General features: G+C 37.6%; 1 protein-coding gene across 2 annotated transcripts in view; it reads right to left on the bottom strand.

Moving 5' to 3' along the window:
- epha6 (eph receptor A6) overlaps positions 1-24863 on the bottom strand; it is a 169924-nt gene that overhangs the window by 63942 nt on the left and 81119 nt on the right. For both annotated transcript variants that reach the window (XM_014011500.1, XM_014011498.1), the window contains exons 4-5: positions 9944-10099; positions 5435-5770 (exon numbers count right to left, since the gene is read on the bottom strand). In XM_014011500.1, the coding sequence (XP_013866954.1) occupies positions 5435-5770; positions 9944-10099 (492 nt within the window). The remainder of the gene's footprint in view (positions 1-5434; positions 5771-9943; positions 10100-24863) is intronic.

Genomic DNA, 24863 nt, shown 5'->3' on the forward strand with positions numbered 1-24863 from the left:
GTATTGCAATGCCTAGCAAATATTTAAAAGCTGTAACTGTGTAATTGAGATTTTAATAATAATAATGATTTAAAAATGTTATGAATGAGCACCCAGGTAAGGGATTAAAGCCAGGATTTTGGTGTAATCCTAAATTAATTAATCCTCGATTCATTTTAATTTACATTAAAATATCACAAGGTAAATGTATTGTTATCAGACTGTCCATAAAAAAAATACTCCGCTTCAAATTTATTTTAGGTCTCAGAGACTGTAAGGAAATGCTGTTCTACTGAGAGATCTCCCCCTCCCCACCACATCTGCAACCAAGTTCAGTTCACCGCCCCGTTTAAGCGTGACTTGAAATTTGAGCAACTTATTCCAGCTGTTTACAAGTTGAAGACGTTTAAACTCAGCTTACAGCTGATATCCTGGATTTATAAAGCAGTTCTATCAAAGTTCAATCTGTTTAGTATATATATTTGGATATTTGACCAAAGACACCAATGTGAGGATTTCAGAAAAAAAGTGCTGATGATGCAAATAAAAAAACAAACAACTGAGGTCACCATCTTAGCCAAGAAAACGATGATATATGACAGAGCTGGGAGTCAAACCCCCCAGTKCTGAGATTGGAAGCTGACCACTTTATCAGTGCATCCACATGCACCCTAAGAAAGATAGATGAAAGAGAAAAYAACTTTTACAAAAACAAACCACTTTTTTGTGGGCCTCTAATTTTCAAACTCCACAACCACCATAAAACAAGCCCCCTTACACGCCCGCGCTCTCCTTTCATCCTCTCCCACAATTCTTGTCAGCTCATTTACGCACTTCTGTATTCTGCCGTCCTCTTCTTTGCTCTTTGGATACCCTCTTCACTCAATCATCTCCTCAGACTCCGCTGCTCGTTTTTAGTCTCTCCTTCCTCTGTCTCTTCATTTGTCTCTGTCATACTTCTCTTCTTGCCTCTCACATTCACGGTACCCACTCTTGCTGTTCTCTTTCATTGCCTTTCTCTCCTTTTTAATTTTTACCTCCCAGGCTTCGCCCCTCATTTCACTTTCCTTCATTTTCACATAACCTTCTGCATTCAACCTGCCACTCATTTTCCAGTGGCTGATTCCTGCTTCCTCCCCCAACCTCCACCCTTTCCTGACCCAGTCACCTATTTTAGGAAGCATTCTTGTGCAGTTTTGAAAAGTTCACAAAAATGCAGTGGCTCATATTTCTTTAAATAGCACAAACCAAACAGAATTTTGTATAGCAGGGTGAAAACTTTTTGTGCTGACGGTAAACTATTAGGGCACCCGTGAAGCTATGATGCTAAAGACACTCAAATGTTCCCAAATCTTTCTGTTAGAAAGATTGACTGTAACATCAGATAAGTGTGCTTGCTCCATTTCACTCATGCATATACTTCAGAAAACATTTTTGTGTGCATCATAAGCAAAATACATCATATACCAACTTTAGTTTCACAAGGCACTGAGCAAAATGGCCATCTACATTTTAATGACAAAGTCTAATTTATTTATAGCCCCAGCAAATTATTACAGCAAACTCTTGATATTTTTCGCAACACTGAAATCCACATGGCTGTCTCATTTCTGCTGATAGCAACACTATGCTAATGGTGTATATGAATTTTATGTGCACCTTTCCAAACAAGCCCATCACAGAGCAGTTTAGGCGGATGTGTCGGRGGGGAAAGCATACCGTTTGTGTCGAGGTATTTATGCATATTCGTGCAGCATGCAAATGTTTCTTTTCAGAAGATTGTTTGCATGGTTATCTTTGACAGGAGTAAATATGCTGACCTTATGCGTGCTTTTAACTGCTTAAAATCTTCCAAAAGTCACTGCAATTTTACATTAAAGTCGCTGGCATTTCTCTGGAAGGCAGCATGCCATCAAATAATAACCACAAGTAATAACCTGCTTTTAGAAAACAAAGTTTGTGCTTTGTTCAAGCAGAAGTAAATACGCACTTGTGTAAATTGTAATGTATTTTTAGGACTAAAACAGAAATGGACTGATAAAAACTAACTTTATTAGCAAAACAATTTTGGCAAATCCTTAAAAGAGACAAAAAGATGTACTGCAGATTTTGGGGAAACTCTGCTATTAATTTAAATTTTTATTTACAGCTTATCAAGAATGAAGTGCCTGGCACTGAAAGACAAATAAATCTGCTAAACAGATACAATAACTGGAGAAAATAAGAAAAAAAAGAAAGAAAGAAACTGAAACACAAATTGCAGGTGATTGCCCCTAATGGGGGCATTTTGGAGAGGCATTTAAGACAGCTACTTAAGAACATTTACCCTGCAAAGTAAAGCCAAACTAGGCCATAATGCAATACTGAGAACATTAAAAACATAGTGGTCAACTTTTCAGTTTGTAAATTAATTTAATGGGCAGCCTGTGTAACCTTAAAGCACAACACAAGGTATTTTATTTGAGGTGTTTTAGCTAAAAGAGAGTTTTTCCACACAAAAACACAAAACATGAAGTATAATCAGCAATTTATAGAATATGTTCATCGATAAGGAAGAAACACTACTAATTAACTCTGACTCGATGTGAGGTAGAATAATGTGAAAATAAAAAAAATAAATTTGGAGAAATGTAAAGCTCAAATCAACTTACAACATCTGTCTGAAGGAACAAAAAAACCTGATAAAACTTTGAAGGATCACAGCTTTTCAGAACACCACATTTTAACTCTTGAGAACATCTCTTTCAGACACTGACAAACACTTCCTCTTTCTCTAATTTAAGGTAAAATCAACTTGGAAAAGCAGATGGGATTCCCTGAGGGACCAGAGGTAAAATATTCAATTTTAAGATGGGTGCAGTGCGCCCCAAGACAGACACAGCTGCAAATCTGTAATAAATGAAACTCCCAGGAAGATGTGCCCACATTAGGAGAAGAAGCCTGGTAGAGGTGAGATTTAGGTTCAAGTTTATACAGTATATGCAAAATATTACAAATACTTTTTTTGTTTAAATATTTTCTATCATAAAAATATAAAAATCCAATTGGAAAAGTCCTGACCCATATTTTTATTATATATGACATAAAGGCTGATTCATACTCTGTAAGACATTGGGATAATTGTTTTTATTGTTGCATTACAGAAATTATGTTTCTCACACCATGTCTTTCTTCTCGTTGGGGCGTGCGCCAAATAATGTGCGAGTTGTCACAACTTTGTGTGCGTCTTTATCACCTGACAAAGTCATGATGATTGCAATTTAAAAGCGCGACTTTTTTTTCTTTCTTTTTTTGGCTTTTGAGAGGCAGCTTTTAACTCAACTAGACATCTTTTTTGTTTTTAGTTGCGGTTCTTGTTCGGCCCCCTGTGATTCCTCAAACATTAGTCATCTGTGGTCAAACTTGAAATAAGAATTGCTAAAATGTGGGACTGGAAAGTTAATTTATTAGACAGATAATTCATTGATAGAATATTCATTGATGCAACACCTAAAACCCAAGAAGAGCCCTGTAAAATCTAACACTTTTAAATTTATACCTGAGTCATTAACAAACAGACAAACTGCTTAATGTACAGTTACACCCAGCAAAACCAGCTCTGTGATCAATACCCTGTCATGATTTGCATTGCGCTTAACAACAACGATTAAAGTCTGRTTTCTGACAATGTAATAGGGGGAAAAGTACAGCATTATGCTGTTTATCACTGACAGCGGGCCATAAATCTGTGTCTTCCCCCGAGGATCTTAAATAGCAGCAGCTGGCTATATAAGTGTTCAAATGGGTCTCGTCTGCAGCCCTGGGACCTGCTTTGACTGTGTTCTAAACAAGGAATGTTAATCAAATAAAAAGTCTGCGTGTAACACTGAGTCGCATGCACTATCCAGAGTTGTCCCAAGTGATGCAGAATAATGCATTTAATGTGTTTTGGCTGTATGAGAAAATGTATTTCTCCCAGATGCTCGCAGCAATAGAGAGACTACGGGCAGGGAGGAGAGGAGACGGCGAGAACAAAAGACAAATATGAAACAAACGTATTTGGAAACAAGACACATGAGGGGGGAAATGAAGGAGGAGGACAAATAACCAACAGGGAAAAAGAGGGATGAGAGAATAGTTAAAGAATGACAGGAGAGGAAGGAGGAGAAAAGCCAGTGTTTGCAAATTCCAGATTACAAGAGAAAGCTGCTAAACCCAAGAATATGTCTCACAGGAAATAAAAGCTTTGAAGCACATAACTCTGGTACGAGGAAAACAGGTGGATAGGACCATTTTGTGAACCCCTGCTGTCAGGTACAGCTGTGAAAAATGAAACAAAGCCGTTTTTTCTTTAACACACAAGTAAGACTATACATATATTAATGATAGATGAGAGCTGACAAGAATGTAAAGCAACAAAAACTTCAAAAAGCAAGTTTTTCTCATTTTCTGATGCTTCAGTTACACGACTGAAATAGGATAAAAACTGATCCTGTATTGATCATTAGATGGTTTGCAGATAAAGGAAATATGAGAAACATTTCATGTGTGATACATAAATTATCACATCCTATTATTCTGAAATTCAGATCTACATATTTTGTTAGTACAGCATTCCAAATGATTTTACCAGCAGCTTGCTGCCTTCCTGTAGGCTAAACGCTTAAATAAAACATTGTCACAACTCATCATTACTCTTTTTGCAAGATTAATTTTATACTCATGAAATATATATTCAAATATATTACTGTGGCTTATTTTCTGTGATGACTGACACACCTGTCAGAAGCCCTGCACACCTTATTGCAGTTTCCAGGGACTTGATGTGTGCTTACTTGCATTTCTTTATAGCTGCTCTGCAGCATTTCTCTGTGCATTACTGCCCCCTCCTCCTGGTTCCCCACTCATATGTCCTTACTGCATGTCAATACCTTTCTTCCATCACTTGTTGTTTTCCTCCTTCTGACTTTTTCCAGGTAYCTCTGCTCCTGGAGCATTTCTTTTGTGATGTTGTGTCTCTTTCTTTAATCTCGTAGCAGTGGACACCCTACATATGCTTTTGCTAAACTATTTATTTTTCTGGTGTTTGTATTATTTTTGTAACCAAAAAAAAAAAAGAAGAAGAAAAAGGTTTCATAAGTTTTTGCCCATTCTTTAGTTCTGTCACTTCAAAMCTAATGAACTATTAAAGAGATTTATGATGTCTTTGAAATCTAGCCAGTATTTGGTGTGCTAACAAGGGAAACTGAATAAAAGAAGTGCTAACGTATACTTGCTAAGACATTTGCCATGAATAGAACTTTTACKGAGCTTCATTTATATTCATCAATAWACATCAGATCTTTAGGGGAGGTGTGAAAGTAGCAGAAAAGGATTTCTACATAGTGCCAAGATTTTTGTTCCAGTAAGAAATACTTCACATTTTATTAATGATGTACTGAAGGTAAAGTGGTAAATACAAACACTACAAACTCACCCCCCTGATCCGTGCTGACGGTGATGATGGCTGCCTGCCGAGGGAAGGAGCTCAGGTCCGACACGCCGTTCTGTGACTCAATCTCAAAGGTGTAGTTGGCGTGCGCCGAGAAGTCCACGACGGTGACGGTGGCGTTGGTCAAACCCAACGGCCGAGGAAGGAAGCGGAGCTCCTCCTCACACAGCTGGCACTGGTTGGGCTCGGGGCCACAGCGTTTGCACAGGACATTGTAAGTGAGGTCCCTCCGGCCCCCGGTGTCACTGGGAGGTGACCACTCCAGCATCAGGCAGGTGTCGTTCATGTTAAACATCAGATTACGAGGAGAAGACGGAGGGCCTGGCAAGGAAAACAAAGTGAACTGAGTGACTGAAAAACAAACAAGATTGAACACACTTGTCACAAACATTTAAAATCAAATTAATAAACTTTTTATTAGATCATTTTGATAAAAAATTGAAACGAATGCAATCAAGAACACTGAAGTATTGATTAAGGTATACTAACTACTACCTGACAGAAGTAAATGTATATAATTAGCACCAGTGGCAGATCTAGAATTTTGCACACAAATCCCCAGTTTTGGTAAGGTGTATACATTTAACCAGTCAGCCATGTTCAAAACACTTATTGTAATGTAATGTCATTTAAAAAAGTTTGCACAATTAATTCTTCTTACCAATATTGCATACATTTTTATGTTATACAAACACTCTCAAACACACAGCATGTGAGGAAATCCTGCCATTGTTTGTCAGTTGAAAGAATTATATAAAKGATTGTTTAGTTTTCTTAAGAGAAGCTTGATTAATGCTAGACTTTGCTATTTGACTCATTAGCGCCACTAGTGTTTAGATATGGAACTGCATCCACCATCATCACTCTCACTCAAAAGACAGATGTGTGACAGGACAGGGGCACTTCAGACCAATCAGATTTCAGCTGGGGGCAATGCCTCAGTGGCTCTGCCCCTTACCACAAAAAGTAAGGACATTTATGTTTGGTAGATTATTGCTTTGTTGTAACAATGCTTCTTGGCAATAAATCGTATACTGTGCACCTGATCGGCAGCACCTGGGGGTACCAGAAGCTCAACACAAGTGTCAATAGCWACAGAAAACARGCTGTTTGGCAATGGCAGAGACAATTWGTCATTTTTTTTTCATTTTTCAGTCCATATAGTCAGCTCTACTGCTTATCCCACAAATGCATGCTCCTTACAAGYGTGGCATTAAATTAACAGGCTTTCCAACAGTATAAGATTTATTGCCAAGAAGTATTGTTGCAACAAAGGAATAATCTACCAAACACACATTTCCTTAGTTTTTATGCTAAGTTTTCATTTAGGCTGTTATGATACATTCCTACACCCAAATATGTTCAAAAGGCAAATATAACACAGAAATGTATTTATTTTTGAAGAAAAAAAGATAATACAACCACCAGCTGAATTGTTTGTTTGGATCTGTACACAACACAACAACTCGTACATTAGTTTTATGTACCCTAATGCATTCTCCCCTTGAGTGTAAAATAATTTATTTTATTGCTTTACTGGAATCACCCCCCCCACCCAAACAAAACAGCAAGTATGAGTAAATTTCAGGATCTATCCACTCTATTCTGATGTCATCTATGCAATCTATCAGTCACCTGGCAGCTCAGTCTCCCCACCATCAATTTAAACACAATGATAATCCTATCTAATCACATCTATTCATGATGTTCTGTTTATTCAAGAGACTTTACATCACTTAAGCCCCCAAAATAAAACAAAACATCCCACCATCACTGTCTGCATATAAATCCTCATATTCCCTCTTMGCTGCAGCAAACAGTTCAAGTTCCTTTACCTCCCTTGCATTCCGCTTTGTTGTGGTATTTCTGTGCTCCCTGGATGTGCACGTTTGTGTGTCGGGGTAAGCATTGTGCTGTAGCAGGCAGCCAGCTGTCAACAGGGTGGAGTTAAAAGGCCTGAGGGATTTGAACACTCCCATCCTGCCAAGCTCACTGTCTGCCAGGACAATGGGATGTTTCCCTCTCCTCCGCCAGCCCTCCCTCTCGTTMCCTCCCTACCACTGCTAAAAATCTCAGCAGACAGGTGAGCCCCTCCTACCGCTTCACCACCTCTGTCAGTGTGTCCATTCTCTCCCTTTATCTCCCCCTGCCTCCATCGGCCATTATCTCACCTCCTCTATTCTCTCCGTYGAAGAGAATCCACCCACCTACCATSCTGCAGAGCAACCCCACTGCCATCCATCAGCCCCCATTCTCCTCTGGGGGGGAGATAGGTATCTGCACCCTCCATCCTTCCCCTCTTCACACTGTCTACTCCATCCAGCCCTTACACCTTCCCTCYACCTTTATCTCTCCTCGTGACACGTTCTCTTTCATCCCCTCTACCTTTGTCTTACTCTCACCCTTTAATCTACACTGTGCTTTTTCTTTCTGTCGACTTCAACATCAAGCAAATAGTTTATGTACAGCCTTCCAAGCCTCTAATTAAAAAGCATTATGTGAGCAAGCACAGAGCTCGACGCTTGTAAAAGTAAATGTGGTGCAGAGCTGAACTCCTTTTAGTTTGTCTGAACCCCAGAAGACGTTTCACGCTCAGTTTGCAACGGGAGCCTTGAAGATTTAGTTTGTTTGTGCCCAGAAACAAACAACAAAACAAACAAACAGCTGTTGGTAAGACACAAACAGCACACTTAATTACAAGTTTTCACACTAAGCCAGGTTTGAAGTTGCCGCAAGTGAGCATCGGGGTCCACTTGTTCCGATTGTACTTAAATGCTCTCCAAAACTTAATTTAGAACTACAGCCACGTTTAGAGTAAACCAGCTCATGTTAAAATTAAATTAGAATTCATCCCAATATCAGCCTTGAAACAAACAAAATGCATTTCATATTTTGCATCAAAACCTGCATAAAATAGTAATCGATATCTTATTGTAGCGCGACGTCACCAACACTGTGCTGCTTCAGCAAAATATCTAATAGTTGGATTGAATGTTATTTTATTCAAGCAATGTACTGTATCACCTTAAAAAGTCCATATATCACAGCATCTTCTCAAAGCAATGAGATTAGAGATTACTTAGACATTTATTGATTTCATGGGAGGAATTGTTCARTGCTGTCTGACCATGATGTATGTTTTTATTTATTTTCAGTATCTGGCCCCGCCCCAGGTTATTTCTACACTTGCAAAGTTTATGCTGGCAAACCGTTGGCCAATTTGGCGCTCTAGGCAAGAATTCAGGTGGCGTGCCCTTGTGCAATTTTCTAAATCTCACTGCCACTTTATTCATGCCAAATTAAATAGTTTCGTCTTTGGTACTAAATCTTTAGAAACAAAGTTTTATGAAGGTAGAACACTGAAAACCTGAACTTTATCTGATGTATCTTTYATTTTGTTTTTATTTACACACTWAGSACCAGTGTTTAGTCTTGACTGCRTCAGATGCTACTTTTATATTAGATTTTTATAAGCAGCTGAGAAACCCACAGAAYAAGCTGCCTTCATGAACTTGAGTGTCCAGTGATTATTCTACAGACTAAATCAACTATACTTTGATAAAATCTTATCAAATATTTTTTTCGTCCCCCATTTGTGGTGCTCCCTAGATGGACTCCCTTAGCGTTTGCTCACACTGCCTATGCCGCAGGTCTGCCCTCAAGATAAGCACTCAAGTAATTGTCCAAATCAGATTTTGAACTATAAGGTTTAAATGCAGATGCCCCTATATGTGTCACCTCATTCTGATTTTTTTGAGAGAAGCGTTTGGTGAAAACCTTTGTCAAAAATTTCCTCAGTAAAGACCACATACTATAAACTAAAAGCGTCTAAACAATGACTTAGCTTTGTCTCGTCATAAAAGACAAACACACGCTTCCACCCCTGGAGAGCTCTCAGACGTGGCCCCCGTCTATCTCAGTGACAGCTAAATGGCTTTTTAATTAAAGGAGAATTAGTCCGGTTAAACTGTAATTTAATGCAAATATGAAGTCGTAATGACAGTCTGTGAATCATCGATGAAGACAAGGCAGCTGAACAAAAGCTATGTAATTCATCCAGAGACTCTCTAATGTTCACTTTCACACCAGATAAGTCCCAAAGACGAGACGGGATTTATGACCACTGTGAATTCTAGAGATCCACCAGCTCTGCAGACAAAGTAATAACTTACCAAGACTGTCAGGCACACACAAGTATCTGAAGATTTATTTTGAATTTACACTGAATTAATTAATGTTTAATCAGCTCAAAAACACAAAATGACTATTTCTATCTGTAATAATACTGACAATGCTGACTGCAAGGCTGTAAGTTCTCCTTTGTAAAATCAATGGGGTTAAACTTTTCATTTTTGCTTTCATGAATAAATGCTTGCAGCGATAGCYGCCTGTCTGCAAAGTTTGCAAAATTAGTTAAGGTCTTATTCTGGCTGCAAAGGCTCAYAGGATCTGGAAGCAGATATCGAGCCAGATTTCTTTGAGGGGTGAACTTACGTGTACAAGCCATAGTTGGAGGATCTTTCACGGCCCTGAAGAAGCCCTTTTCGCAGCGGCAGATTGAGGCTCCTTCACCGTAGCTGAAACTGTGTGGAGGACACTTTGAACACTTGAGGTTTCCTGCGTACGCCTTGTAGAAGCCTGGGCGGCATGCTGCAGGGGGACAAAAAAGACCACAAGTTGTATATCTGTTAATTTCATAGCTTCGATAACAAGCACAGAAAAAAAAAAGAAACATTTTTAGAACTAAATGATTAAAAAACATCACAGAGGGTCTAAAATAGTTTGATTCATGAGGCTTTTTTTAAACCAGACACTGCGGATGATTTGTTACACAAAGCCTTCTTGGAACTCATCCATGAAAATAGCTTGGAAAAGTGCAAGCACTTCCATAAAATACCTGGGAAGTGAACGCATGAAGCATCTGTCRCCATCACAAACGTTCCTCAAACAATCTGATCTGCAGATCAGCAGATAAATCAAACCTGGGTTACACTTTAAAATGGAGGGMTGCAAAAWACTTTGAAAATGATTTGCCTACAGRWAATTTGTGCACTATTGCTTCATGTAGGCCCAGATGGCTTCTGTGGCCTGAGAATCATATCAATCAATGTCTAAGACTTCAAGGCAAAGGACCTGTTCAGCACCATAATATCTCCCTGTTTCTTCAAAACTGATTCACAAGTTAACACCTGATTATAATCACTACGAGACAAATCCAAACTAATGACATTTAAATGAACATTATCAGATATTCTGATTATTTACTAAGGGTGCAATGATACGTAAAATTCATGATTTGGTTYGGTTCGATACTTTAGTCTCACGGTTCTATATTTTTTTCAATACAAAAAAAATGTTTCTATGCCCTTCCTAACTTGTAATTATGAGCATTTGTTTAACCTCAAAAGTACAGTTTTTAAATTAAATGTCGCTGAAACAGCAAGTTTCTCAGTGGTTCTGTGCTCAACAATGCAGCCTAAGTAGATCAATACTGAGCCTTYAATACARAGCATCTTCAGAAGACMAGTTGATAAAATAAATGACAAAAATCTGTATTGTTAAATACACAGTGCTTATTGAACCTAAAGCACTATATTAAACGGTTTGACACAGACACATGTATTGTTGCATCTCTATTATTTACCAATGATTTTTTTCACTATTGTCCTTTTAAAATACCTTTTTTTTCTTGCACTTGTTTGCTCGACCATGTTGCAAAAGACCTGGGCATCCGTTCTCCCCAATGTTTGTTATGTGTGTGTAATACGAATGGGTGTTCTTGCAAAATCCTAGTCTGTGTATTCACTGACAATGGCAATAAAACTGATTCTGGTTCTGATTAAAACAACAAGACTTGCCAAAAAATATTAAATGACTCAAGTGTTGTTAATCATTAGCAAATGTACATATCTTTTTCACATGATCGTAATTATTTACAAGTTGCTTATAAATTATCTGTTTATACCTATAAGTGCTTTATAACAAAACATTTTTACAAACCTTTACTGAAGTCATAGAGAAGGAAGGAAAAAAGAATTAAAACCAGTWTATTTAGCCAGAAAAATGAAGTAATAAAAAGTAGTTTTGCTGTTCTTGATTTGACAAAATTCYTGTCCATCTTTGGTTTGCTTCAGTAAAGCATCATGCTGGGTTTAAATAACTAMGGTACTCTTCAACCAGAAACACTGTTGGAAGATGTAGTCACTGGTTTCTAACTTAAGTATATAAAAATAAATCCAGCCACCTGGCGCAGGGAGCATGTAATTAAAACTACAAACATTTTTTTGACGAATAAAATGGTGAACAAAATCCAAATTTTCTAAGAAAACACAAAAGTAGCCTACTAAAAACCAATTGTACCTCAACGGCTGGTTAAAACAAACACCACACCCTCCATTAATTTGTCGGAGTGTGAAACAAGTTCCTCCTAAATATTCTCTGTGGGGTTAATGTCTGAAAAAAATCCCAAGGTAGTCTGAAAGATAACATTTTTCACAAGTTGAGTGAAATTTCACGAGTGCAATTTAAAACACGTCTAGGGGGACAGCTCAAGTGTGTTTTTCCTGTTCAGTTTGCCTCAACATGTAGAAAATGTCTGCGGAGGATATAGAATTAAAGTGACATATGTTCTAATGAGTTTAAGGATGTAATGACGCAGCAGTACKATTAATAGCTTACACACACACTTGTTTAGCAGATTGCAGGAATCCAAAAATTGTGTTTTCCATCTGTCATGTATTTCTGACATATTTTGCTGTGTTTGAACAGGTTTGCCATTTTCATATTGACTTCTCATTTGTGCTATCCCAGCAGCTGCTTTCACAAACTAAATGGTTTTATGAGACTGCTTTGGTTTGGCATTTGTCTGATAATGAAGTTAATGAAAATCCTACATCTATAAGCAGAAATTGTAATGTATATTTCATTACTGCAGCACCTAATCACTCACATAATAAGTCCAAACAATCCTTCCTTAACCAGTTGGGACGGTGACTCAGCATCAGCAGCATTTTGTTTTATATATATTTTTGTGCTTGAAAAGATGAGTTCTGATTATTAAAATAAATCATGCACCTTCAGAGCTTTTTCACAGATGCTGATGTTTCACAGAGAACAGCGAAGAAGCAAAGCAGTTGTTTCATTTTCACCTGAAGTTCTTGTTGGCTCGCAGTGACGCCGCCATGTTGTCGTCACTCATTAGCCTACCTGACTTTATCGCCTCTAAGTGTTATAATTAGTGCATCTGAAACTATGAAACTTCACAAGATCTGTTGTGAAAATACTATAAACAACACATTTCTGTCACTGAGCAAATACACTCGAGTCATTTCAGTAAYAAAGCAGTTTCAGCACAATGTTAGAGTTTAGACGTCAGAACCAAACATCCACACTTCTGTTCACATTTACAGTTAGACAATGTTGTATAAAGTACCTCAAAGTGATACTTGAGTAAAAGTACAAGTATCTTATCATAAAAATACTTTGGTAAAAGTTAAAGTCTTCTCTAAAAATATTACTTAAGTAAAAGTTTTAAAGTATCTGATATTTTTTGTATTTAAGTATCAAAAGTAAATTTTTGACACAAAATTCTACTTAAGTATTAAAAGTAAAAAGTGCTGAGTAAAAGTGAGCAGTTAGATTTTCCAAAATGACATTTATTGGGAGGTGACTTCTCCAAAAAATTTTTTTTCTAACAGTGTGCAGCTGTGATGGGTTGTGTACAAGCTAATAGGGTGTCAGAATGGTGTATATTTTTACTTCTCATCCAACCACAATTAAATTCACTCTATCCAGGAGACACAGTTTATCAGGATAGTATTTTTTTAAGTAATAACTTGGAATAAAGCAGTAGTAACAACTTTCTACTTCTTACCTTTTCAAAAAATGTAGTGAGTAGATAATTGTGTAAAAACGTAATGAGTAAAAGTAAAAAGTACGCTGAAAAATAATTACTCAAGTAAAGTACAGATAACCAAAATTTCTGCTTAAGTACAGTAACAAAGTATTTGTACTTAGTTACTTTCCAACTCTGTAAACAGACCTGTGGGTTTTTATTCAACAAAGTAATCTRATTAAAATATGTTCTTAGTTTAAATAGAAAGAAACCTTTGTGTCAGTTTTACTTCCTGTAACTCCCTGATCAACGGTTTTCACAGGTGGATGTTGGAGGAGCTGACAGGAAGCAGGCAGAGAGCAGCAGACAGGTAATAGCAGCCATTGTGGCTGCAGTACAGACGTAGAATGAACATTTTGCAGCTTAAATAGCCCACCCAAATTGGAAAGGAGGTAGATCATGTGTGAAGCAGCAGCACAGCTTGAATTGTCTGTCTGAATTAGCTCACAGGTGTCGCCTAATTAGTTTAAACAGCTCCAGCCATTTAAACATGATGCTAAGAGGAAKTTCTTTTCTTGATTTAATAAGGACTTTGCAAAATGTTTGTAAATAATGAAGTTGTTTGAATTTATCAAAAAAAAATGGAAAAGCAGCTCTGCAAGCATTATTCATTTATCTGAAAGTGCATCAAAAAGTCTCCATTGTTAGATATAAAACAATAAATTTAATTGATTTTCAATATTTTTTTTAATTGGAAAACAATTATCATTGTTTTTTATCTATCAGTGGAGAAGTTTTGATGCATTTTCAAAAAAATAAATAAATAAAAATATATAAAAGTGAACAAGAAGTTATAAACCATTTACAGGTTTGGACATTTGAAACAAACTGCATCCTTTTTCTGTTGATAACGGTTTCAACCTATGAGCAATTCAAGTTTATAAAGCCGATAATGCAAAAGTCTCCAGCCTTTTGAGATTTCCATTGCTGCTGCTCGTCACTAACCTTATTGATTTAACAAGCTAACACAAACTGAGCTATTTGAAGGGATTCACCTTGAGGCATTGACTGTCTTTGTGTGTGTCTCCATTGATAAATGAGGCTGAGGAGCGAACAAGGGAGGGCCTGAAACCACAGCTTGAACTGATCAAACGGGGGCAATTAGAACACAAACAGACAGAGAAGGTTAACACAAAACGACAGAAAGAAACACGCTCACCGTGCAGGCCGACACCTTTTTTTGTGTGTGGGAGGAAGCTTTTTAAAGATTGCCGACTAAAACCAGGATTTGAGTTTAAAATATATATCTGATTCAAGCCCAAGGTGATGACACTCTGACCCTGAGTGTCTGGAGAGGGGAAAAAAGTTTGAACGCACTTAAGAAATGTTTAACTCCAAAATTCCCAAACAAAATACTGGCCTTCAAATCATTTCTTGAATATGGACACAAACACATTCAGCAYACACAGCTGATCTGTGTTGCTATGATAAGTGACATTCCCTGTAGCGTACCAAGGCTGCCTCCGTCATTAACCTCTGATACCAACATGTCCTTGAGCCAAAAATCGTCAGTCAACTGCCCCACCCCGGTAGACCCTGTTTTAGACTCTGTCAACCTAATGATGCCTCAGCTCGACCTTCGCTGAACTGAGGCGATTTTCGTTTTTTCGAACCTCGCAGCGTCGCGCTGCAATCTGTCTGCTGGAGCTTTGTTCCAAGGCCAGACTGCTGCTGCACAATGGCTGACCATGCGTCACCTGAGGAGGAGCTTGCAGAGCGATATTTGCACACACACACACACGGTTGTGCGTGCACACACAGAGACATGCGGCTGTAGAAACAGCAGCAGTGATAAACCACAAACTCAACTCCGTCTGACGGACTGTCATGTGTGAAAGAAGTCTGGGGATGGTAAAGCCACAGTCTGCAGATCAAACGCTGCTGTTGGTCCATCAAGGGTGGAAATTTTCACCTTACACACAGGCATGTGAGTTTCTGCCATCATATTTTAAGCAATAATTTACTGATCACCTCTATTACTTGCCCACTGATTGCGATTTCAGGTCCTGTTGGGCTATAACAGGACTTTTACCCCAGTTATAGCCCAAATGTTAAAGGGATCCCCGATTAGTTGTAACATTAGACTTTATTTGATAAACATGTATTTTACCTGTAAAATAAAGACTGTAAAAATACTGTAGGCTGTTTAGTTTTTATAATTTTTTAAACTAAAAGTTTAAAAGTATATTACACAGACGGGGCCATTTTATTCACACACAAAGMATTCTGGGTAAATGATGACGTGGATAGGTACTCGGTGCGAGGCTKCTAGCGAGCTATATCCACCCTAAAGGTTAATCTTGGACAATATCTGATGATCGACTCTTTTAAATGAAACCAGAGAGCGTTGACAGAGAGGAGAAGGTAGAAATGACTCAGYCTGKAACTGAAAATATRGATGGAGGACAACAGAGCTTTCATGGAAGAAGAACCTCAGCTTAGCCTGTTAGCTTTAGCGTTTAGCCCCGATGCTATCACCATATGTACGTATTAGCTCAGCGTTACATTCTCCTCGTCACCGAGGTCCTCCATCCACATGACAGAGACGGGAACTCAAAAACGACTCAGCCTGCAACTGAAAATATGGATGGAGAACCTCAGCTTGTTTGTCGTGCTAGCACCAAGCTAATACATATAAGGCAATATAGCATCAGCGCTAGTGCAACGGCTAACAGGCTAAGCTGAGGTTCTTCTTCCATGAAGCAGCTCTRTTGTCCTCCATCCATATTTTCAGTTCCAGGCTGAGTCATTTCTACCTTCTCCTCTCTGTCAACGCTCTCTGGTTTCATTTAAAAGAGTCGATCATCAGATATTGTCCAAGATTAATCTTCAGGGTGGATATAACTCGCTCACACCAATGACCTATCCATGTCATCATTTACCCAGAATGCTTTGTGTGAAAATAAAATGGCTCCGTCCGTGTTAAAATATATTTTAAAATATTTACAACACTAAACAGCCTACAGTATTTTTTATAGTCGTTGTTTTACAGTTAAAATATGTTTTTCAAATAAAGTCTAATGTTACAACTAATCAGGGATCCCTTTAAAATGATTCATATTTTAAAGATCTATATTTTGAACAGAACACACTTAAACTTAATACATAAATATGTTGTATGAATATGAATGAGATAGCAATAAACACACATTATAATAAAATGTTAAAAACATTCCTAATGGGTGTCAAAGCCATATGTATTTCAAATGTGTTGATGAGTTTAAAACAAAAAAAGAAAAGAAATTCATCTGTTTCTAATCATTAGTGCACAGCATGAACTAAAATAAGAGGCTTGCTCTCTCCAAAACAAGACAAGACAGCAGTCTGACAGCGTCACAATTTGTATAATTAAATACATGAATGTTTTAAGAGCGTAAAGTGTAAAAGAAAAACGGCCCACGAGTCTCGTTTCAGTCGTGCAGGGATTTGTCAAAATGTTCCAAGGTCATAAAAACAACAAGAGACAAATCTGAAAATGGTTACAATAAAGTAAAAATAAAATGAACACATTAAACAAGGACAAGATTAATTAGAACAAACTGAACAAGTGGTTGTGACTCTGTCCAATCTTACACATTAAAAAAATATGTTAGGTGTTGGAGCCAAAGAGAACCTCTTGATAAAAAAGTCTTAGGCTTTATTTGCAAAAGTGTCTTTGACGCAGTTTCTATGATTAGAAAAAAGCTTACAATTTCACCGGGAAGCTTGATACAAAGCAGAAGTCAGGCCATCCATGCTGTCTGAAAGTATTAGCAACAACTGTTAACATTAGAGTTACCAGTAGTTTTAATAACATATTTTACACAATTTTTTATTAAATTTTGCATGAAACAACAGGTGAGTCAATAAGTAAAAAAATAAATTCCCTTTACCGACCACATCCCTTTAAAATACAATGATTTTCTGTAGCACATGGTTGCTACAAAATTTCCATTCCTAACAGACATTTCTTCCTTATTATAACACGACCTTACCATTAATCTTTGCTGTTTCAAGGTGGCAGCTGATTTATCGTCCGCACACGATGAGCGTCACTCCACAGCCTACAGTGGCAATAATTCAGGATGTGCGACATGAAGGAGTATACAGTACACCTTTGAGGAAAATTAACCAGAGCTGAGCAGGATGAGAAAATTGTATCCTGACCCGCTGGCCTTTGGGTCTTTGATGTAATTCTGGACCTTTAGCTCAAGGTTAATGAGAGCTGGAAGTCACCCAGAACATCTCCACGCTCGGGGCTCAGAGCAGCAGACAGGGCCCTTAGACACAGAGGCAGCAGATTGGTTGAAAGGTCTTCTACTCTATAATCACTGGACCTGAACAACACTGGCAGCCACATCTTGTATGAGGAGCAGACCTGTCTGCCTGCCTCTGACCTGTCTAACTGTGTGTCTCGACAAGCCCTCCAATCCTGTGGAGACTTGTGGGTTCTTTATTTATCCTCCTAAATGCTTTAGAGGTGTCCTCTAAAGCAGCGYCTTTCTAAGGTTTTGTACATGTCGGAACAAAAAGGACAAACATTTCTCCTTTTGTTGACTTTATGTGCCGTGCATTCAGGCATGAGAGATCAATCCAAAAACAAGTCATAGACATYGTTTTTTTCCACTTTATATAAAATTTTCCACAAAACACAAAGTCACTATATTGGGAAAAATACTTATTTTTCTGTAGGTAGTTTGATTTAATACTATTGTTTAATTAGGGTTAAAAATGGTAGCAGCTAAAGTAATAAACAATTACTTCTTTGCATTAATCATTTTACCTTTTTGATCAAGGAAAATGTTCAATTTAGTTTGGATCATTGACATTATTTTCTTAAAAGCCTGATTTTTTTGTAAGCAGGGGTCTCGCCTTTCATTAGTCATGTTCCTGATAATTAAAACCCAGGTGTTCCGTTTATTTCAATTTCTGCCGTCTTACAAAAATGACATTTTAACAAACTTTGATTTTTTTTAAATTAACACGTTTAGTTGTGACTTTCACTGTGCATGAATGTAAAGATGGAAACAAAGCATTTAAATAAATAATAAATCATGAAAAATTGAATTAAAAAACAAACCTTCTGTGTTTTTAAAAAGCATCGATACTACTGAACTATCGACATTAGGTAAGACTCATTAAAGAAGAAGTCATGCTGCAAATAATAAAGCACTTTATACAGAACGTCACAGCCTTCCACTTGACATCTTAACGAGACAAGTGTCAACGTGGCGGTCTCTGAGCCGTTTTGGGTGTGTGGCGAAGGATGGTGGGCGTTCCTYTCCTGGTGGTCAGCGAAGAAGAACAATTCCAAGAGGAGCACAATTCTGCAGCATTTACTTGCAAATCCACATCAACAAATGTTGCAGAATAGTTCAGCTCTTGAAATCAAAGGCAGTGTGGTGAAGAGGCGAAGCAAAGGATGAGAGATCATTGCAGAGATGGTGGCGTTATAAGCGAGATGCAGTCTGAAACTTATTGGATATGGGGGGGTTGTGGGGAGGAAGAAAATGCTCTATTTTCAGTTTCATTCCACACTTGTATCGCCATCGTAGTGTCCCATCATTGAAAAGTATAAAACAGTTCTAATGAAGGCCTTATTGCTTTTTGCTCTCCTTCTGACATTGCATTTTGGCCACACAAACTGTTTATATCGTGGAATACAAAACCCCATTTCTTTCGCCATACAAAATTATTTTTCACTCCTGGAGGAAAAACGTAATGTAACTTATTTTAATGTTCACCTTCAAACCAAACAAAAGCACATGCCACTTAAAGTGGCACTGACGTACACAACATACTACACACGTGTTCTCACAGTTGTCATTTTTATGCAGGTACTCGAGATGCTAAACATGTCACACATCCTCTAAATAATTTCTATTAAACAAACAAAAAAAGGGAGTAGCACCGGCACTCTGAAAGTTTAATAGTTTCACATATAGTCAGAAAAAAAGCCACTTTCAACCACTCAGATTGAAAAGCCCTCTTCTCTTCTCCCATTTCATCGGTCTCATCACACTTCCAAACTCTGTTCATTAGCAGCAGCAAGGAGTCCTATCTCTGATTTGCACTTGAGGATTAGTGGGCCATTCTAACACACCTCTGCTGAAGTGATGAGTAGTTAGTGACGCTGGAGAAGCACGCTTCTCAGTGTGATGGCATCGAGTTATTTATAGCCTTATCAAAGCTATAGAATTTTTTTCCCCCCTTACACATTTTATCAGTTAGTAAATCCAGTCATCAGCACCATGATGATAATCGCCGTCAAACATTAACATCTGCTCGCCAGGTGTTTAAATGGGTGAAGTGTTGAATATTTATCTTTTCACTTATATTTCACGTATATAATGTCTGTGTGCACAATGGTCAAACACAAAAAGACATATTCTCAGTTGCAGTTTCACTGAATTCTGTGTGTTTGACCAATAAACCAGCAAGCAAAACATCATATTTTGCACAGACAATTCAAAAAAGGATGCCTTATTGTCAATTTTTTGCAAAACACAGCTGTGGTGCTCTTCAGATGAGTTGGAGATGGCCACAGGATAGATACATTTCTAACTATTCTGAGAGAAAACACTAAACAGTTTTTTAAATGTGTTAGACTATAAGACTGCTAAACTGTGTGACTCAAATTAAAATAATCTTGCAAACATTTCAGGACATTTCAGAAACTCCCTCAAAAATGGTGACAACAAATTTTAGCATGACATCATTTTTATTTTTGAGTTTCACAAGGTGAGTTTTATATCAGCCATTTTGAATTGAGTTGGCTGTGGTTCATGAGATACAAGCAAAAATAAGAGTTTTCATTAGACGTCGCATGATAATAAGCTTAACTTAGTGATAAAAATGTCTGTTTCCACACCTACCACAGTTGAAACAGCAATTGCTCACCGTCTGTGATGAATTTGCTTCTTCATCTGACGACTGGAGTTTAATCTWTTGCAACAATTATTACCATTATAGTTCCTTTCAGCACCACAACTGGTACTTAGTCGAACAAAGTTTGATTGTGTTTAATCAAGCAAGATGACCAGATTTTATAGTATTTTCCAGACTATAAACTTATACTCTGATGTGACCATTGTCCTCTTCATGATGCATATTTTTGATTGATGTGAATACTCTGAAGCAACTAATAGTCCTGAAGATACAGTAGTTATTGAAGGCCAGATGATAAGTAATGAAAAACTTTTTTTTACTGTAAGGACAAAACACAGTTAAAGGTGTTTTTTTTGTGGGGGGGGGGGGGGTGGATTGTTCAGGTAATTTTTATGTTACATTTTTAAGAAGAAGAAGAAGAAAAAAAAGCAGTTGAAAAAGGAAAGAAGTAAACGTAAAATAAAAATAAAACACCACCAATAAAAGGTGGGGAAGTAAGAAGTCAGATTTCACCTTACAACGTGCCGGATGAGTGAATTCGGGGACATTTCTCAGCCAGTGTATCAGTGACATTATCAGACACACGGATCTTTTTATGAACTTTACAGAGGCCAGCCTCACTCATCCCTTTATAGCAGTGTTTATAGCAGCACAGACAGAGCGTTGAGCCAAATGAACTAACAGAGTAGTAAACCTCTCAAAAGGCATCGGTTAACTTAGATTGAGAGCAGAGTTTCTCTCTAAATCTTGCTTTAGAGACAAAACGGAGGCTGAACAGGGCTTAAGGTTGGACAGCAAAGACTTGTTTATACACTCTTAGCTGGACTGAGACAATACCCTGACTGGCTCCAGTATAGTGCTGGCTTCTGTTGGGATATCTCCAACGTGCAGTAACAGCAGTAACTCTTTGGCACGGCTTAACGCTGGTGTACGGATGCTACAAGAATTTACTAGAGGAATGTTGCACCTGCAAGTGCAACAAGCCTCTCAGTTTTAAAGTAGTAGGTTGGTTTGCACTCTAATACTTTTTAATTTCTGCAAACTTCCAGTTCACGAGGATGATTTTTTTTTTCAAATGTTGGATTCAGCTACATGTTTTCTTTTTTTGGGAGCTAATTCAGGCTGCTGCTTCACACACAATCTCACACTTCAAACAGCCTGTCAAGCCTAGTCGAAAAATTTGTGCGCTTTTTTTAAGCTGACTCTGTGAAACACTGCCTCTGCTGCTCCTTTTCTACACGCTTTATTTTACGCTGAATCCTCACTCAGACATACATAAAAATAAAGACCGAGATACTGTTGTAACAAAAATTACCTCAAAGTAAAAATCAATGATTTGATGTTTGCAAGCGATGTGAATTGTCCCCAAAAGAGCCGTTCAGATTAAAGTGCACGCTGCTTTTCTAAATTGAACATAAACATAGCCGTAAATGAATCGAACGGTTACCGTTTGGCTTCAGACACTGAGAAGCCGGTGTGAGATTTGTTTAAACAACACAGGCGGGGCGGGTTACACCGCAGATGGAATTTAATGGCAGAGCTTTAAAATAAAACTTTATTGAGCAGCTCTTACTTATGATGTTACTTGTTTACTTTGGTTTTTGCGACACGTCTTTGGTTTTTGATCCTCTGGAGAGATCCGTTTGGAATTTTACTCTTCAGTATCCATCAGTATAGTGAAAGCAAGTAGCTGAGAAATGGTTTAAATACACCTGTGAGATTTTTCAGATTTTTTAAATAATGTCTGAATTCTTTAAACCTTGCTGCTGCACATCCTACAGATTTTGTTCTTCCAACAGCTCAGATCTTATTTCACTGCTTCTTAAAWAGCTTGCTAGTTTTCACCATTTAATTATAAAGCACATTCCCACATGTCACTTGACAAGTAGAGAAAATGTGTTAATCCTTGCTTGTACAGAAGCCTAATGAGTTTATTAAAGAGGTTACCGTGACAATGCTAAAGTTTTAACTCGCCGTGTGCCTTCGACCCGCATGATTGATGCTGACGGCGGTTATAACACGCTGGTAAATTGACAGTAAATTGTCTGTAGAAGATTTCACATTAGCATAAGTGCCCTTCTTGTGGAAAATAAACAACAGTAAATGTCTTTTCAAAAATAGGGGGTGGGAAACAAAGGAGGGAGATAACGACATCTTTTGGTACCATCAACTACATAATGGAGGTGGGGTGAAATTAAACCAGATCAGTCAACTTAAATGCTTTAAAAGTCTCTTTTTCTTGCTCTTTTACTTCAGAGGTCTTACTTTCTCCCAGTATTACTGAAACAAGTGTACAGATAGGAGAACATTACGTGCATATCTATATAATCTTAGCATACTTACCATTAGTTGGAACTTAAGAAATTTAGTTTTTATTCCTTAAGATAAATTTCTTGAATAACTATCAAAGAACGGAAAGAGCTGTTTTAAAGAAATACTCAAAATAATATTTATGACAACAGTAATTGGGATTATGTGTTTTGAAGAAGCTCTAGAAATAAAAAAAACTCATTCAAATAAAATATGAGAACATCTACAATTTGCATTAGGAATGTACAGTAAAAAAAAAACAAACAAATATCAAAGGCATTTTTATGTAACCGTAATGAATTACCTTGATTGAACTATCAACTGTGAAATGCAAAATCACCACTAATGGAGGTAATATGGAGACATAAACAAGAAGAATAGAATGAGACATTTTTGGTTTCTGGTAATTTTGGATCAATAAAAATGCTCACACTGACCCTGGAACAAATTTTCTGTTCATGATTAACACATTTCACAGGAGGTCGAACGTACAAAAAGAAAAACATTTTATATTTCAGATTTACTACAAAGTGTCACAAAGGAAAATAATTGGTCTAACTGTGAAAGTGGCAGTCTTTATTACCTCTTTTCATATGTTCTGCATAAAATGACCTGAAACTTTAAACTGGAAATTAATGCTTTTGTTAAGTAAAACATAAAATTTTATATGATTTTGATGTAAAAAAAATATTTAGCCTGTCTCGAATATTAAAACCATTTATCTAACCAATGATAACTTCAAGAGCAAAAATTACGTGGAAAACCTTCATGACCAAATGATCATTTCTCGTTGTTTTGCTGTAAGGCATCAAACAAATGAACTTATGTGCACATGTTGCCACAGGACAGATTTAGGAAGTCCTAAAAAAAGATAAATTATAATAATATGAGTGACACAATGCTGCAGACTGAGCCTTTGTGGTCCAGCAGCCATTTATGACTTAAATAAACGTTTCTAACAAAGGACAGAAAAGACTCCAAGTGCAGTCATTTGGGATGATGGAAGGGCCTTCATGGGACTAGTGGGGAACATTTTCCAGTAATTAGGGAAGAATGAGCACAATTGGAGCTCAAGCCTCTCTTGTTAATGATCTGTAGACAACACATYCGTTTTACACACTGGTTGAACTCTCTCCCCCAACCCATCCCCCCTCCTCCCCCCGGCTCATACACTSTCTCTCTTGAACACACACACTTTTAAAATGCCAAATTTCAGCTTCTTTCTGTTATTGTTAATGTGTCAGTTAACAGATTAAACTGTGTACGGCAACATATTGAGGCAGAGCTGGAAGCCAGTATGGCTGAATACACAACAGTATTTTCCTGTATTCAACATGAAAAAACTTTGTGTAACATTAAAAAAAACCTGTCCAGTCTATAAAACAAATAAAATATAAAATATTTCAGCCTTGAAGCACACATAAAATTGAATTAAATGAATCATGAATTGTAGTTCATGATTTATACCATCTCTCAGCTTATTTTTTTTATTTTACCATAAAGCAAAACTTCATCTAACTTGTTGCCATCATCAGTAATAGGAGTCGACCGATACATGGGCCAGCAGATATTTTTGGCCGATATTTGCGTTTTTTTTTCCTTGTATCGGTATTAGCCGATACGTTCGTCTTTGGGTCACGCGAGTACATGTTGCCGCCCCATCCCTGGGAGAGAGCAGCTGGTAATGTTGTGAGACAGAGTGCTAACAACAATAAGGGTAAGTTATGAACTTTTAATGTCTAATTTAGCATTTCTGCCCTCTGTCTCGGACTATGCGGGGGAGAGAACAGCTGTGTGTGAAGTTTCACTACGAGAATGGGAGCGCCATGTTTTTAGTTTCACTTTCGCACCAGACTGTAATTAGCGTGTCCACATTGTTTTTCTTTTAAAAAATGCTGGAACTGCTCACAGGCGGCATGGAAGAACCTCTATTATTCTCCCTGCTGGATTAAAATTAAAAAGCTCTYGGTCTTTTTTCGCTGTTAGGTTCATAAAGAGCGAGTATGCCATCCACATCAACATGTAAACCAGGCAGACACTGCTCATAACACGTTTGGTCTGACCGCACTTTAAAAGTCATGATGCAGGTTTTCTCCGGTGTACATTTCAAACTGAGATCTAAAGCTAACATCTGCTGATTTAAATGCATTTTTTGCTCAGTGTAAAAAATGGGCGCAGACTGAGGCAGACTGTGAGCGCTGTGTGTGGGTGAAGTCCTCACAAAGATAGCAAGATGTATGTGTGTATCTCCTTTTCTCTGTGTCCCTCTTTGTGTATGTTGCTGTTTTTGCATCAAAAATGCTGGGATTTTAAAAAAAGGTAATTTTATGTAAAATATATATT

Source organism: Austrofundulus limnaeus, unplaced genomic scaffold (genome assembly GCF_001266775.1).
Source record: "Austrofundulus limnaeus strain Quisiro unplaced genomic scaffold, Austrofundulus_limnaeus-1.0 Scaffold81, whole genome shotgun sequence".
In the NCBI taxonomy this organism is placed as follows: domain Eukaryota; kingdom Metazoa; phylum Chordata; class Actinopteri; order Cyprinodontiformes; family Rivulidae; genus Austrofundulus; species Austrofundulus limnaeus.